The 16612-nt window shown below is 40.5% G+C and overlaps 1 protein-coding gene across 1 annotated transcript in view; it reads left to right on the top strand.

The window, feature by feature from the left end:
- LOC122555635 (deleted in malignant brain tumors 1 protein-like) overlaps positions 1-16612 on the top strand; it is a 122536-nt gene that overhangs the window by 104703 nt on the left and 1221 nt on the right. Inside the window, exons 16-18 of the mRNA XM_043701633.1 lie at positions 2847-3167; positions 5016-5330; positions 12773-13087. Of these exons, the coding sequence (XP_043557568.1) occupies positions 2847-3167; positions 5016-5330; positions 12773-13087 (951 nt within the window). The remainder of the gene's footprint in view (positions 1-2846; positions 3168-5015; positions 5331-12772; positions 13088-16612) is intronic.

Raw genomic sequence — 16612 nt, 5'->3', positions numbered from 1 at the left:
AATTTGAAAGCTGAGTACAGGGTTAAGGATAGGATTCTTGGCAGTGTGGAGGAACAGAGGGATCTTGGTGTGCAGGTACATAGATCCCTTAAAATGGCCATCCAAGTGGACAGGGTTGTTAAGAAATCATATGGTGTTTTGGCTTTCATTAACAGGGAGATTGAGTTTAAGAGTCGTGATATCTTGTTGCAGCTCTATAAAACTTTGGTTAGACCGCACTTGGAATACTGTGTCCAGTTCTGGTCGCCCTATTATAGGAAAGATGTGGATGCTTTGGAGAGGTTCAGAGGAAGTTTACCAGGATGCTGTCTGGACTGGAGGGCTTATCTTATGAAGAGAGGTTGACTGAGCTCGGACTTTTTTCGTTGGAGAAAAGGAGGGAGGAGAGGGGACCTAATTGAGGTATACAAGATAATGAGAGGCATAGATAGAGTCGATAGCCAGAGACTATTTCCCAGGGCAGAAATGGCTAACACGAGGGATGATAGTTTTAAGCTGGTTGGAGGAAAGTATAGAGGGGATGTCAGAGACGGATTCTTTACACAGAGAGTTGTGAGAGCATGGAATGCATTGCCAGCAGCAGTTGTGGAAGCAAGGTCATTGGGGACATTTAAGAGACTACTGGACATGCATATGGTCACAGAAATTTGAGGGTGCATACATGAGGATCAGTGGTCGGCACAACATTGTGGGCTGAAGGGGCAGTTCTGTGCTGTACTGTTCTATGTTCTATGTTTTATCGACAAAACGGGTTGGACTACGATTCTTGCAATTGAGTGGAATTTAACAGAAATTTGTGCCAAATTTTAGCACTGTGGCTGCTCCACTCATTGAATTACTAAAGAAAGGCAAGAAGCCTCAGTGGACAGTAGGCTGTCAGAAGGCATTTGACAGCCTGAAAGCTGCTTTAACCACTGCTCCAGTATTAGTCTCACCTAATTATGCAAAGCCATTCAAGGGGCTATTGATGTGAGAGATGTGGGTGTCGGTGCTGTTCTCTTATAGGAAGATAACAAGAAGATAAAAAGATGTATCAGGTACTTCAAGGAAACTGAAAATTCATCAGCTGAAATATTCAACAGTTGAGAAGTCAACTTTGAGCTTGGTGTTGGCATTAGAACATTTCATTGTTTATGTTACCAGTAATGTATCTGAGACAATCATACAAACTGATCATAAACCAATAAAGTTTGAGGAGAAATTTAAGGACAAAAGTTGCAGAGCTTGTTGTTACAGCCATTCAATTTGAAAATTGTACCTGTGGCAGGACAGAAAAATGTGATTGCCAATGTATTGTCAAGACTTGAATGAGAAATGGAGATGTTTGGTGGTTGGTTTAAAACAGATTGTAATAGAATTTAGTGTTCATGTTTGTGAGATTATTGTCAGTGTAATGGATACATTTGTTGTAATTGTACTAACAGTGTGAGATTAAAGAGTTTAAAAATGAAGCCATCTTTAAATATTGATTTTTTCTAAGGCGAGGTGTGACGATGCTGCACCTTTAACAAGGTTAGGTTGTTCTTAGGTTTTTATTTCAGAGGGGTAGTAAAAACAGAGGTTCCATTTTGTCTGCATTTATCTACTTGGAGAAGCTTTTAAGTTTTTAAACAAACACTTGTACAATGAAAGGAGAGTGGCTTGTTCTCCCAGCTCAGCTCTACTCTGGTTTGGTTTGGTTTTGATTTTTAGAAGTATGGCTGTGCAGAGCAAGCAAACAGTATTTTGAGGCTGCAGGACAAAGATACAGTTGCATGGAAGAAGGTGTTCCATGCTCAATCTCTCTGACATCGCCCTCCTGTAAGACCCTGTGTTTGATTTTACCTTTCTTGCCAAGGGGTGTTTATAGGGAAGAATTTATGTTGCAAGAATTTGGAACAGCATCATTAAGTTGGGATAGTCTTTGGGTTTTCAGATAGTTTACATTATTCTGTTTCTTTTGTTTGTGATTCACTTGGTAGTCTGCAAATAAATTCTGTTTTGTTTAAAACCAAAGAGTTTTGACCAGTTGATTCACTCCTGGAATGTCCATTTCACACCTGCTCAAACCAAATAGACAGGTTAGGGTCTGAGCTAGCGACTTGAAATATTTTGTGGGGGTCTGGCCTAGTCCATAACACAGGCCCTTCTCTCAATAACTGTCTTGACTGCTTGAAAAAAGCAGCAATGCAAATAGTACACAATAGCATTCAGTAAATTGCTTTCTAAAAGTTCAGAAATTCCTTGGTGGTGATGCCATGGACAAGAGCAGCATCTAATGGTCTTGAGCAAAGGAAAAAATGTTGAGTACAATGTCTAGCCCACCAATTAGATGTAAAGCTGTGAAGAAAAAGATTGGCATCAGAATTATTGAGAAGGACAAAAATTTAGAGGGTGATAATGGGAGGGAGGACTTTAATTAACCAATTATCAGTCATTGTTGTCATCTTAAGGCCAAAGAAGTGAAAGAATTCACAGTGTGTGTTCTGTTGAATTTTCCACAGTATAATGCTTCCAGTTCAAGTAGAAGTGAGGCATTCCTGGACTTGGATCTTGAAGATGTGGTATGCCAAATTATTAAAAAGCACAGGGATATTTAGAGTTCAGCGATTTTTCTACTTTTTTTATGATTGCTCCTTGTACTTTTCAAAAACAGAGTAAGAAAAGATATCTAATGGGATAATATGAGTAAACCTAGTACAGGTGAGTTAGAATAAAATATTGGTGATCAATTAATATTGTTTCAGTCAGATTTCAAATGTTTGACTGCATCCTAATAAGAAGAAATGTTAGGGCTTGTTTTCTCTTTCTTTTTAATTTTAGCACATCAGAATTATTATGATCAAACTGTAAATGCATTTTTCCAGGGGCAGTGCAGCAAAACCTGATTCTTGGAGATGGAGGGAGCCCGTGTGCTGGGAGACTTCAAGTTTACCTCCTTTTTGCATGGCATCATATCTGTGGTCAAACATGGGACATGAATGACGCTCGTGTTTTGTGTAAATACCTCAGATGTGGCGAAGCTGTATCAGCATCAGCATCTCAGTTTGGAGATCGCAATTTGCCCATACTAAACCTTGAAATTGGCTGCAAGGGCAGTGAGAATAATCCTTGGGATTGTGAAATTACTCCTGTATTTAACAGAAGGTGTTCGAGAGAAGTGGAACCAGCTGGTGTCATATGTTCAGGTAATTCTCCTGTCTGAAACATTTAAAACAAGGGGAGATAATATCACTTCTTGACACAGCAGACATGAAAACACCAGATTGCAAAATAATTAAAGTTGTTTAAGTCAGATTGAAGGGTGCAGATTTGGAAATGAAATATAACCATTCTTAATATTTTACAGATACACTAATTATGCATGTTATCTTTCACATAGAATTTGAATCTGTTGTCCTTCAATAGGAACATGAGTAAGCAGGTCAGCCTTTCACTAAATAGAACAAAAAGGAAGTTGATTTAGCAACTGCCTTGATAGCAAAATCAACAGAAAGAATAACTGTTAAATGCTTATAAGCCAGAGTAGACTGCAGTCAGAATATTTCTGCAGTAATACGTGGAAAGTGAACATGCAGTGCAAATTATTCTTCCATCAAATAGAAGTACAGGACAGCAACTAGAAATTATGCACATAAAGTCTATTGCAAGTATTTACAGTTGCACAATGCCCAGGCATGATCTACCACTGCCTTACATAATTACCTCCAACTTGCCAATGATATAGTGACATTCAAATTATGTCATTTTTGCTGTTGTCCAAAGGCAGATCTTTTTCTCCTGGGCTGCTAAATGTACATTCATCACCATATCCATGAAAGTTTAATTTTGTCATTGGTGGTTTCTGATTGCCTTACTTTCTGAGAGGCAGGAGACAGTTCAAAAATCTATGCATCTCAAACAAGAACACAATCGATTGTGATGGCATCATACTAAATGGCATCACAACAACAACAACAAAAACAACAATAGAAATTGCTGGAAAATCTCAGCAGCTCCGGCAGCATCTATGGAGAGAAATCAGAGCTAACATTTTAGTTCCACTGTCCCTTCCTCAGAACAGTTCTGAGGAAATGTCACTGGACCCGAAATGCTAATACTGGATCTCTGACACTCCAGGAAAAACAGTCCTAGCCTCTTCAACCTCTTCCTATAGCTCAAATCCTCCAACCCTGGCAGCATCCTTGGAAATCTTTTCTGAACCCTTTCAAGTTTCACAATATCCTTCAGATAGGAAGGAGACCAGATTTGCACGGAATATACCAAAAGTGGCCTCACCAATGTCATGTACAGTCACAACATGACCTCCTAACTCCTGTACTCAATACTCTGACCAATAAAGAAAAGCATACCAAACACTTCTTCACTATCTTCAACTCCATTTTCAAGGATCTATGAAGCTGACTCCAAGGTGTCTTTGTTCAGCAACACTCCCTAGGACTTTAGTATGAAGTGTATAAGTCCTGCTGAGATTTGCTTTCCCAAAATGCAGCACCTCCCATTTATCTGAATTAAAATCCATCTGCCACTCCTTAGTCCATTGGCCCATCTGGTCAAGATCCCACTGTAGTCTGAGGTAACTTTCTTTGCTGTCCACTACACCTCCAATTTTGGTGTCATCAGCAAACTTACTAACTTTACCTCTTATGCTCACATCCAAATCATTTATATAAATGACGAAAAGTAGTGGACCCATTACCGATCTTTTTGGCACTCCAATCTGAAAAACAAACCCTCCACCACCCTCTGTCTTCTACCTTTGAGCCAGTTCTGTATCAAAATGGCTAGTTCTCTCTGTATTCCATGAGATTGAACCTTGCTAACCAGTCTTATCAATTTTGTTATGTACTTCATAAATGTTAACACCAAGCTGCAGAGTACTAGGTTTATAATGTAATGAATAGAGATTGCAGTAACTTCAAGGTAAGACTGCTCCAATGCGAAAAAAAGTTTCAACTTTCCGCACAACATAACTAGCTTGAGAGATCTTGATTAACCTCGTAGAGTGAAAGATCCTTATTGTTTTAAAATAACAGGTCACAAGCAGCCAAGGCTTATTGGTGGAGCAGGTAGATGCGCTGGAAGATTGGAGATCCAGAAAGGAATGACCTGGGGGACTGTGTGTGATTCACACTGGGATACACTGGATGCCAATGTTGTGTGCACATCACTCGAATGTGGAGAAGTTGTAACAGTACGGAGAGGAGCTCAGTTTGGAGAGGGCAGTGGTCCCATATGGCAAGATGTCTATGAATGCCAGGGAACTGAGACCATTCTCTGGTCTTGCCCTACGACACAAATCAATCAAAAGAATTGCACGCACAGACATGATGTCAGTATTATTTGTTCTGGTAAGTGTTTTATCCTTTCCTCCACCTGCTTTCAAGTAGAAGATAGTTTAAAATCTGACCATTTTTAATTATAGATTGACAGCATTATTTTTCTACATCTTGATCAATTATATGGGAAACATAGTTGATGCTTAGAGTCAGATTCAGATTGCAGTTGCCTTTTCAATCTTGGTGACTGGATATGACATTGTGGTCTCATATTCCACTCCTCAATTATTGAATTTCAGGAGCTTTCTGAGTTTAAAAATTCCAAAGATATATGATCTTCTGAATGAAGAACTTACTCCTCATCTCAATTAAAAATTCTCCATTCTTCTTCTGAGACGATGTCACCTGGTTCTATACTCACCAGCCAGGGCAACATCTTATCTACATTGGCCCTGTATTGTGCTGTCACAGTTTTCAAAGTATCAGAGATGACCTCTGCTTCTTTGAAAGTCCAAAGAATTTAAGGACAGAATCCAAAAATCTGCCTAATAAGTCAGTACTGCCCTGGAAGAATTAGTCAATTGTACCCTATTTCATTACTTCTGTAGCATGTGTGTTGTTCCTTTGGTAGGCAGACAAAACTGAAGATAGTAATGTAAGTATAGGTGTCCATACAGTAGCAACCAAATGATTTTTGCTCCTATACTTAACTTTCCTTGTGATGTGGGTCAATAGTGCATTTTCCTTCTGACTTCAGGCTTTTTTTGTCACTTATGAATAAAGACCATTTAGCTATCAACACTTCACAATATCCAGTGTTCAAAAAGTCCATTTTTTTTCTGTTTTTCTTGTGAAATAACATATCTTTTACTGGTGTAGACAGATTTTTTTGTCACTTATGAATAAAGACCATTTAGCTATCAACACTTCACAATATCCAGTGTTCAAAAAGTCCATTTTTTTCTGTTTTTCTTGTGAAATAACATATCTTTTATTGGTGTAGACAGAAGATCAGAGAATAGGAAACTGGTGCAGATTAAAAACATTTTCTTTGTATTTACCTTCATGGAGGATGATACTGAAAGATTTCCCAGAAATGGTAGGGTACTTTGAACATGGAATGTTGAAGAAATTAGTATTAAATCAGAAGAATTACTTCACTTCCTTTCTTTTTGCCATTCTTTCCTAAATGATGAACACCCTTGAGCATTCAATTCTCAGTTTTACTCACCCTGGAATCTTAAATCATTAAATCATACGGTTCTCCATATTCACGGCTTCAAATCGTTAACCTGGCCATGAATGCTGTGTGTATTCAGATAGCATGTCTTCAATTGTCTTTTTCACAACCTGACTGTAAGAAATATCTTCTTAAACATGGTCTGTCAAAGAAATTACTGACTATTTTCTTTTCCAATAATCAGTTTCTCTTCCCTTCATTTGAGCTCTCAGGATTCCGTCAAAGGGGAAGTTAATTTAAACACTGGCCAGCAGCAGCAAAAAATGTTTCAGCTAGGATAGTTGCCTTGATTATGATACGATGCACCTACCAATGTTATACGAGTTACATCTGCCCGAGAAATGTTGTCCCAATGCCTCAAAAGTTGGCTGCCTTTAATCGTCCATCAATTCTCGAGCCAAACATTTTTAATAGCATGTGATACCGAATGTAGCTGAGATGACTGCATTCAAAGTCCTCTCTTTAAACCTCTTTCCTCACTAGCTAAAAATCTGTGTCACAGACTTCATCTCTCTTCCTACCTAATAATATTGGAACCAAAATGGAACATAACCTGTTTGTTTATCCTCCGTGAGGATAATACCCTGAAGTCTCTCTGTGCCATCCTTGCTCCTGACACCTTGAGAAAACATAACATTCTAGTGTGAAATCTGCAGTTTCAGAAATACCAGTTTTTCCCATACACTGTCATCATGGCTTTTCTATTCTTCTTTCCCCGTTTGCAGCTGAGCCACCTATGACGACAGTGACTTGGCTCTTTCTGGATTCTGAATCAAGATTAAAGTGGTGCTGGAAAAGCACAGCGGGTCAGGCAGTATCTGATGAGCATGAAAATCGACATTTCGGGCAAATGCCCTTCATCAGTGATCACGATTCCTGCTCCTTGGATACTGCCTGACCTACTTTGCTTTACCAGCACCACTCTAATCTTGACACTGATCTCCAGTATCTGCAGGCCTCATTTTCGCCTCTTTCTGGATTCTACTGACTAATTATCATCCTCATCAGTACCCAAATGCAAAACTGTTATTAAGTAATACATGATCAGTAGAATAACTCTGCATTATGCAGGGCTTTGGTTTGCGATCAGTAATTTGCTGACTTTTAGGTGGTTCAAACCATCCCCAGTTCCCTGGTTTTGACACTGGACTTATTTAGGGAATGTGAATTAAAGACAGGTGTTTCAGGCAAAAGAATCATTGTGTTTAGTTAAATACAAAAAAAGTAAGTACAAGTCAAACCTACAAACAGTGAAATTGACACTATCAATTATACAGAGGACAGCAATGAAATACATGATTAAATAAAACACAGATTTAACACTTTTAGAACCTAAACTGCAGTTTTAATCACAGAAACTTTAAATAACGAGAGGTCATGCTTTCAAGGACAGAGGTGGAAAGTTTAAGGGGGATACATGCAGCAAGTACTTCACACAGAGGGTGGTGGGCATTTGGAACACGTTGCCAGCAGAGGTGGTAGAGGCAGGCATGGTAGATTCATTTAAGATGTGTCTGGACAGATGCATGAGTAGGTAGGGAGCCGAGGGATACAAATGCTTAGGAATTGACTGCCAGGTTTAGGCAGTACATTTGGATCGGCTCAGGCTTGGAGGGCTGAAAGGGCCTGTTCCTGGGCTGTAAATTTTCTTTGTTCTTTGTTCAAGCTTCTGAATCTTGGGGTCCCTGCAGTTCACTACCTGCCTTTCCCTTATTGCTAGCTAGGTTAGAAATGTTGGCATCTTGGCAGTTTAAGGTCACCACTGGGGAAAAGTGCAATTTTGAAGTACAGATGGCTGTTCCCACTTGCCGTACCCAGTGCTTCGATGAAGACTTCAAATTGTGCAGGCCTTCAGTCTGGGTTAAGTACACTGATGCGTTAGTATGAGTATTGGATTTATCGGATGAGTGCAAGGTTTTCCTTACCTTCTGGTGGTTTTGCAGGCCTGACTTTTACCTCAGGACTGTCTGAGGCCTTGTGGTGTTTGCCAGGTCAATAGTTTCTGGAGTGAAATAATTTCACAGAGGCCAAGTCCCGTCACCCTTTATTCACTAATATACAACACACTGGCTGTGGTTAGCCAGCTTGGAGTAAATTTTCAACTGAGGAGATTCTAATCTACTGGATATATTGGTCAGCTAAGGCTTTCCTGATTGACCCAGGTTCACAACCCTAAACAAGTACTTCGTAGTTAACAAGGAGAAAGTGAGGACTGTAGATGTTGGAGAAACAGACTTGCAAAGTGTGGCACTGGAAAAAGTAAAGCAGGTCAGGCAGAATCAGAGGAGCAGGAATAAAGAACAAAGAACAAAGAAAATTTACAGCCCAGGAACAGGCCTTTCATCCCTCCAAGCCTGAGCCAATCCAAATACACTGTCTAAACCTGTCACCCAATTCCTAAGCATCTGTATCCCTCTGCTCCCAAACTACTCATGCATCTGTCCAGACGCATCTTAAATGAATCTACCATGCCTTCCTCTACTCCCTCTGCCAGCAATGCATTCCAGGCACCTACTACCCTCTGTGTAAAGTATTTGCCCTTAAACCTTTCACCTCGCACCTTGAAAGTGTGACCTCTTGTTGTGGAATCCTTCACCCTGCGTATAAGCTTATTTCTAGCTACGCTGTTTATATCCTTCATGGTTTTGTAGACCTCAATCAGGTTCCCCCCACCCCCATCTCCTTTCTTCCAATAAAAAGAATCCTAACCTACTCAACATCTTTTCATAGCTAGCACCTTCCATACCAAGCAACACCCTTGTAAACCTTGTCTGCACCCTCTTCAAAGTGACGACCAGAACTGTACACAGTTTTCCAAAATGTGGCCAAACCAAAGTCTTGTACAATTTTAATGTGACCTGCCAGCTCTTACACTCAATACCCAGTCTGATGAAGGCAAGCATACCAGATGCCTTCTTGACCACTCTATCCACCTGTGCAGAAACTTTCAGGGTACAATGGACCTGAACTCCCAGATCTCTCTACTCATCAACTTTTCCCAAGGCTGTTCCGTTTAAAGTATAATTCGCTCTCGAATTAGACTTCCCAAACTGCATCACTTTGCATTTGTCTGGATTGAACTCCATCAGCCACTTTGCCGCCCAACTCTCCAGTTTACCTATATCCTCCTGTATTCTTTGACATCCCCTATACTTTCTGCTGCTCCACCAATTTTCGTGTCATCTGCAAACTTGCTCATCATACCAACAATGCCCTCTTCCAGGTCATTTATGTATATCACAAACAACAGTGGCTCCAGCACTAATCCCTGTGGAACACCACTGGTCACCTGTCTCCATTTCGAGAAACTCCCTTCAACTACTACTCTCTGTCTCCTGTTGCTCAACCAGTTCTTTATCCACCTAGCAAGAACACCCTGTACACCATGTGACTTCTCTTTCTCCATTAGTTTACTATGGGGAACCTTATCAAACACCTTACTAAAGTCTATGTATATGAAACCTACAGCACTTCCTTCATCTATCAACTTGGTCACTTCCTCAAAGAACTCTAAGTTGGTAAACAACGATCTCCGCTGCTCAAAACCATGTTGCCTATCACTCATAAGCCCATTCTTTTCCAAAGATAAATAGATTTTATCCCTCAGTACCTTCCCCAGCAACTTTCCCACCAGTAACGTCAGGCTCATTGGTCTGTAGTTACCCAGAATATCCCTACTGCTCTTCTCGTACTGGGGGACAACATGAGCAACCTGCCAGTCCTCCGGCACTTCACCTATGTTAAGGATGCTACAAAAATATCTGTTAGGGCCCCAGCTATTTCCACTCATGCCTCCCTCAGCAACCTGGGATAGATCCCATCTAATCCTGGGGATTTGTCCAACTTAATTACATCTAGCCTCCCCAACACATCCTCCCTGCTTATGTCAATGTGATCCAGAGTAATCAAACTTCTATCTCTAATCTCAACATTCATCATGTCCCTCTCTTCAGTGAACACTGATGCAAAGTAATCATTTAGAATCGCAACCCATTTCTCAGGCTCGACACACAGCCTTCCTTCCTGATCCTTTCATAGACCAATCCTTTCTCTTGTTACCCACTTGCTTCTTATATAAGAATTAAAGGCTTTGGGATTCTCCTTAATTCTGCTCACTAAAACTATTTCATGACCCCTTTTGACCCGCTTGATTCCTCATTTAAGGTGAGTTCTACTTTCTCAATATTCCTCCAGGGTCCATTCTGTTCTTAGTTGCCTGGACCTTATGTACGCTTCCAGTTTCCTCTTGGCTAGTTGTACAATTTCTCCTATCATCCATGGTTCACGAATCTTGTCTTTCCTATCCGTTGCTTTCAATGGAACATGTCTATTCTGCACTATCTTTGAAAGCCTCCCACATATCAAATGTGGACTTCCCTTCAAATAGCTGTGTCCAATCCATAGTTCCCAGCTCCTGCCTAATTTTGGTATAATTGGCCTTGGCCCAGTTTAGTACTTTTCCCTTAGGACCACTCTCAACTTTGTCTATGAGTATTCTAAAACTTATAGAATTGTGATCACTGTTCCCAAAGAAATCCCCCATCTCAACTTCAAAGAGTCGACATTTTAGATGTAAGCCCTTCATCAGGAATGTGGAGGGGGAAGGCACTGAGAGAAAAATGAAGGGTGAGACTGTAGCTGAGGGGGGAAGGTAGGTGGGAGATGGTTATGATAAGTTGGGATTTGCGGAGATATGGAAACTGGTGAAGTCAATGTTGATGTTGTGTGGTTGTACGGTCTCCAGGCAGTATTTGAGGCGTTCTTCCTCCATTTGGTGGGTGACTTTGATTTGGCAGTGGAGATGGGCCAGGATTTGCAGGAATGTGAGGGGGTGTTGAAGTGGTTGCCTCAGGGTGGTGGGGTTGTTTAGTGCATGCGGACCAGAGATGTTCCCTGAACCATTCCGCAAATTGGCGCTCTGTCTCCCTGATGTAGAGGAGATCTCATCCAGAGCAAATTCTGCAGTAAATGAGGTGGGTGGATGTGCAAGAAACTCTGCCAGAGTTGAAATGATCCTTGAGGGCCTTAGAAGGAGGTGAAGGGGAGGTGTGTGCATAAATTTTGCACCTTGTGCAGTGGCAAGGGAAGGTGTCTGGTGCAGAGGGTGGGGAGCATGCACCTAACAAGGTCAATTTAATCCTAATGACTACATGGAGGTTGTCAGTTCTTAGGTCTTCTGGTCGTGGTCAGTTGCCATTGGTTTCCCTGGCTTAGAACAGGTCTGTTGTTGGTAGGTTTTGGAATTGCTGTGGGGATCCCCTTCCAGGGATAGCTCTTAGAAACAGTCATTGTAATTAGCTGTTGGGGGAGTAGCTCTCAGGGATCCCCCATCTGGAGATAGCTGTGGGGATATCTCCTTCAGTCGAGTTCAGGGCCTGAAATTATATTAACTGCACGCCTCATAGATTCGTGCTACATCTCTGCTTGCCATTGTGTGACTGGTTCTTTCTTTAAAGTCAGTTGGCCTTCAAATAGTTAAGAATGTATGTGAAAGTATTTTGATTGAAGTTGAGTGTCCAGTAAATGTATAGGTATTCCATACTGTCTATGTTGGCCAGATGGAGGTGTGAAAGTTAGTTTCAGTCTGGAGTGTAAGGTTTGGTTGATTGTTCTCTTGGAATAGAGGTGTAAATCGGAATTCCGGGCAAAGCAATGGTTCCAGACAGCTACTTCTGTGTCTGTGTATTTTTCCCGAGCTCAGCCAAGCTGCCCCCTTCCAGCTTCACACATTATCCCAATGGTATTGCATGAAGTTGCATGGGACCCATGTATTTAGATTACAACAGATAAAGAGAAAGCCAACTCTACTAGAGCTACAGCAACCCAACTAATACCAGTTAATTAATGAATTTATTACGACTGCTTTCCAGTGGTGAAGTTATCTATCTGTCTATAAATTTGGCACAAACTTCAATTTTACTTAAATAGTAAATTTCACTTCAATGGTACATGCAGAAGGACTAGATTTGCAACAAGATAAAGAGCCTCATAATTTCTTCCCTCAGCAAATTCTGAGCTTCTCACATAGAATAAGCTATACTTGCTCCAACAGTTTTTCCAAAGCAACTCCCATTCTTTCACTGTGGCACTGCTGTGTTTCACTGGTATGATAGATGAGAATATGCTGGATCACCATGGTATATTTCTTCTAAAATTTCTCAGTTTTTTTTTTCTTATTTGAATGATTGCTTTTGTACACATTTTGAAATTGAATGAGAAGTCTATCCAAATGAATATAAATCCACTGAAAAATGATCATTGTTCTTGGACAAAGGAAAAAGGAGACCACGGTTAATTGGTGGCAATGATACCTGCTCAGGAAGAGTGGAGATAATGTTTGATGATACCTGGAACACAGTATGTGATACCTATTGGGATTTACAAGATGCAGCTGTGGTCTGCAATCAACTTGGTTGTGGGGCTGCGATTTCAACTCCAGGAGGTGCATACTTTGGAGAGGGAAATGGGCCAGTATGGAATTATATCCACGTTTGCACTGGCAATGAAATCCGTTTGACTGACTGCCCAATTGCATCCAGGGGCCACCGTGAGTGCACACACAGAAATGATGCTAGTGTCATCTGTTCAGGTAGGCATGAACTCATTGCCAAATACCAATTAGTCTAATAATTATATTGTTACTTATTTGTGAGTAGAAATGTGCAATAGCATGTTCTGCTTAAATTGTGATATATCTGCAACCAAGAGTAACTCATTACTTTTCAATTTATCTTCGTTATCAGAAGAAATTGAAATGAATCTATTGAACTTTTGATGCAAGGAGCCCAACTATGAATCAATGTCAGCTGGGTGCATTGGATATAACACTGACCAGAGTTCAACTAATTTTAAAAGCAATATGCTATATGCTAGGTTGATGTGAGTTTGCCCCGATGAAGTAGGTGTTTATAACTCGTAACCCATATTAACACACATATTGTGTGCCCAAGTATTGTTTTTTTTAATTTATCATTCGGAATTGAACATACAGAGTTTAGACTGACAGCACACCTGGAAAATGGAATACCATTTTTTGTATCACTTGTTGAAAGCATATGTTGGTGCATCCAAGTCTTCCAAGTGTTAAATTAGGAAGAGAGCATGCAGTCACAAAAGGCTTTTCTCCCCTTGCAATTAAAGAGTGATTGTATGTGCATTTTGATATTGTGAAAGGAAATGATAACATTGAGAAAGCTTTTATTTTGATGCTGGTGTCAGAATCATGGAGAAAGGGACATAGAATTAATACCGCTGCAAGGCCATTCAGGATAAAATGTAAGAATTCTTTTTTTAAGGCATTGAAGGAGTTTTGATCTTCCCCACTCTTCTGTCCATGATCAAAGTAGCAGTGGATGCCAGCTAACACAATAATTTTACACATGAGGCCAACCATTATTGGCTATCCAGAGATTCTAGGGCACATGGAACCAAGACATGTAGATTTAAGTCAAACACAAATCTACCATGAGTAATAATTAAATGATAGAATGTTAATTAGAGAATGAATGAAATATTTTAAATCGGTACTTTGTTTGCTTACTCAAATTTGTTTGCTTAATCGGTCAACACCTCATTAATTCTGGGCCCTTTTCGGAGGATGTGGAAAGTACACATGACTTGATGTTACTTTCCATAAATGTTCAAAGAAAATGACTCTTCCAGTGAATGATTCCAGTCCATATTATTGACTCAGTTAACAGTCTACCAAATTTCAGTCTAATCTGAGTGTATTAAAAAACATTCTGTGTTGATTTCTTCAATGTGTACAGTGAACTTTCTGTCACTGCCATTATGACGGAGGGTGCTTGGCCAGTTGTGAATATCTAGCCATGCAGCAGGTAACAAAGGAACAAATACATTGCTAAATATGTCTACTCAACTCATATGGACCTATCAATGGCAATATTGGTCACTGTAACTACAATGGACTGCTTACTGTGTCAAAATGTCAAAATGCAAATCTAATATCTCAAGACTGGATATCCATATGGAGAAAATGATGACTGCAGATGCTGGAGATCAGAGTGGAAGAGTATGGTGCTAGAAAAGCACAGTCGGTCAGGCAGCATCTGAGGAACAGGAGAATTGAGGTTCTGGGCATAAACCCTTCAGCAGGAATGAGGCTTGTGGGCCAAGGGGGCTGGGAGATAAATGGACCATTTATCTCCCAGCCTGACCGGCTGTGCTTTTCCAGCACCACACTCTTCGACTGGATATTCATAAGGTGCCATTAGCTATAATAAGCAGCAATGTTTCATTTCACCACAAACAGTAAACTCCTGACATGCCATAACTCTCACTATACCATTACCTTCATGGCACATGACCACCACTCTCTTAATGAGCACTGCAGAAGAATAAGCAATAAATGATACACCTAAGGGTGAGGGGTGCAACCTTGAGGAGTTTCAACATAAAGCTATGTGGCATACTAAACCACAGAATCATAAACACAAAGTGAAGTGAAACAATTGAACAGATTAACCCCTGTAGCCTTGTCAAATCCTGTGATGAATTCTGGAAAATTAACCAAAAAGCTATGACAAAAACATTTCACTTGGTAATGATGGATGTGCTCAGACCACAACTATAAAAGGAGAAGGCTAACACATATGCAAGTATGTACCACCAGAAGTGCCCTATAGATCACCCATTTTGGCCACTTGGTGGTGACTCTGTGAAACTCATTGCTGAAGGGGGCTGTGGAAGTGAAGTCCTTAAGTGCATTTAAGAAAGGGATAGATAGGGTCTCGATTAGTAAGTGAATAAAGAGTTACCGGGAGAAGGCAGGAGAAGGCAGTTGAGAAACAGACCAGCTATGATCCCATGACAGCTCAGACTCTATGAACCAAATGACCTATTCCTTCTCATATTATATGGTCATACGAGACGAGCTCCCCACCCCCTCATCATTCGACATCCTCAGTCATAATGTGCAACTAATAATGCGCCACATCAGATTGATACAGAACAGGTCTGTTATCCCAAAGGTTCATTGCAACAATTCATCAAAGCTCATTAATAATGTGGGATATAGGTAAAGCAGTGTTACTTCTGCAATCATAATTGCTTATGCAGGGTAAATGAACTCACACCAGTATATAATTGTTTCAGCCAAGAGCTGAGTTAATAAGAATGAAAACTATGTGAAGGAAATATATAATTGCTTTTGCATTAGCTAAAATGTGCATACAAGAATGAAATGTGCTTGTAAACAATGGTAGATGTCACAGACAAATAAATAAGGTGCTGTGAGGGAAGGGAGTGTAGGTTAAGCTAAATATACTTGTACAAACAGTAGTTATAAGCATCTGTTTCCCGCTTCTGCAAAAACAAAAACAAACCACAATCAAGAGGTCATAAGGCTCAGAATGGATGAAGAATGGGAGGAAATGTTACAAACAAGGGAAACAGATGGCAGTGAAGGAGGATATATAACAATGGGCCACAGCAGGATGTGGTGAAATTGCCAAGCAAAACTTGTACTTTGTTATGCACAAGGCCGATAAAGCAAGAGATAAACAACAGTAATGGGCGCCGCGTTGAGAGAAGTGGGAGATGTAAACAGGAGAGGAGCAATGGAATAAGCGGGGGAGGAGTAAAAGAGAAATGAATTGTATATAAGACACCACGCTTGCAAGTGTATAATAAACAATACTGCTTCAGATCTTGTCTCGGACTGAAATTATTGAAGTGAGTGGGTTCCATTTCCCACAGATAACTTCCAAGTCCAAGACATCCGTCATTTACGGAATTAAATGCAACAGCTGCAGGAAAACACTAACACCAACAAATTTCCTTTCAGCTCGCACACCACACATACCAACGTTGCAGTACAGTTGTACTCCTTCAGATCCTGGAACTCAGGTCCCGGATCTTCCCATGGCTTGCCACTTCAACACACAATCCTGCTCCCATGCCCACATGTCTGTCCTTGGCCTGCTGCAATGTTCCAGTGAAGCTCAACGCAAATTGGAGGAACAGCATCTCATCTTCCGCCGAGGCACGTTACAGCCTGCCGGTCTCAACATTGAATTCAACAACTTCAGATGATCAACCCCTCTGTTTTCATTCTGCTCCATAATTTTATTTCATTTATTTGTAAAAAAAATTT

Source organism: Chiloscyllium plagiosum, chromosome 13, assembly GCF_004010195.1.
Source record: "Chiloscyllium plagiosum isolate BGI_BamShark_2017 chromosome 13, ASM401019v2, whole genome shotgun sequence".
Classification (NCBI taxonomy): Eukaryota; Metazoa; Chordata; class Chondrichthyes; order Orectolobiformes; family Hemiscylliidae; genus Chiloscyllium; species Chiloscyllium plagiosum.
Note: the sequence above shows the minus strand (reverse complement) of the source record. Positions and strands in the feature narration are given on the sequence as shown.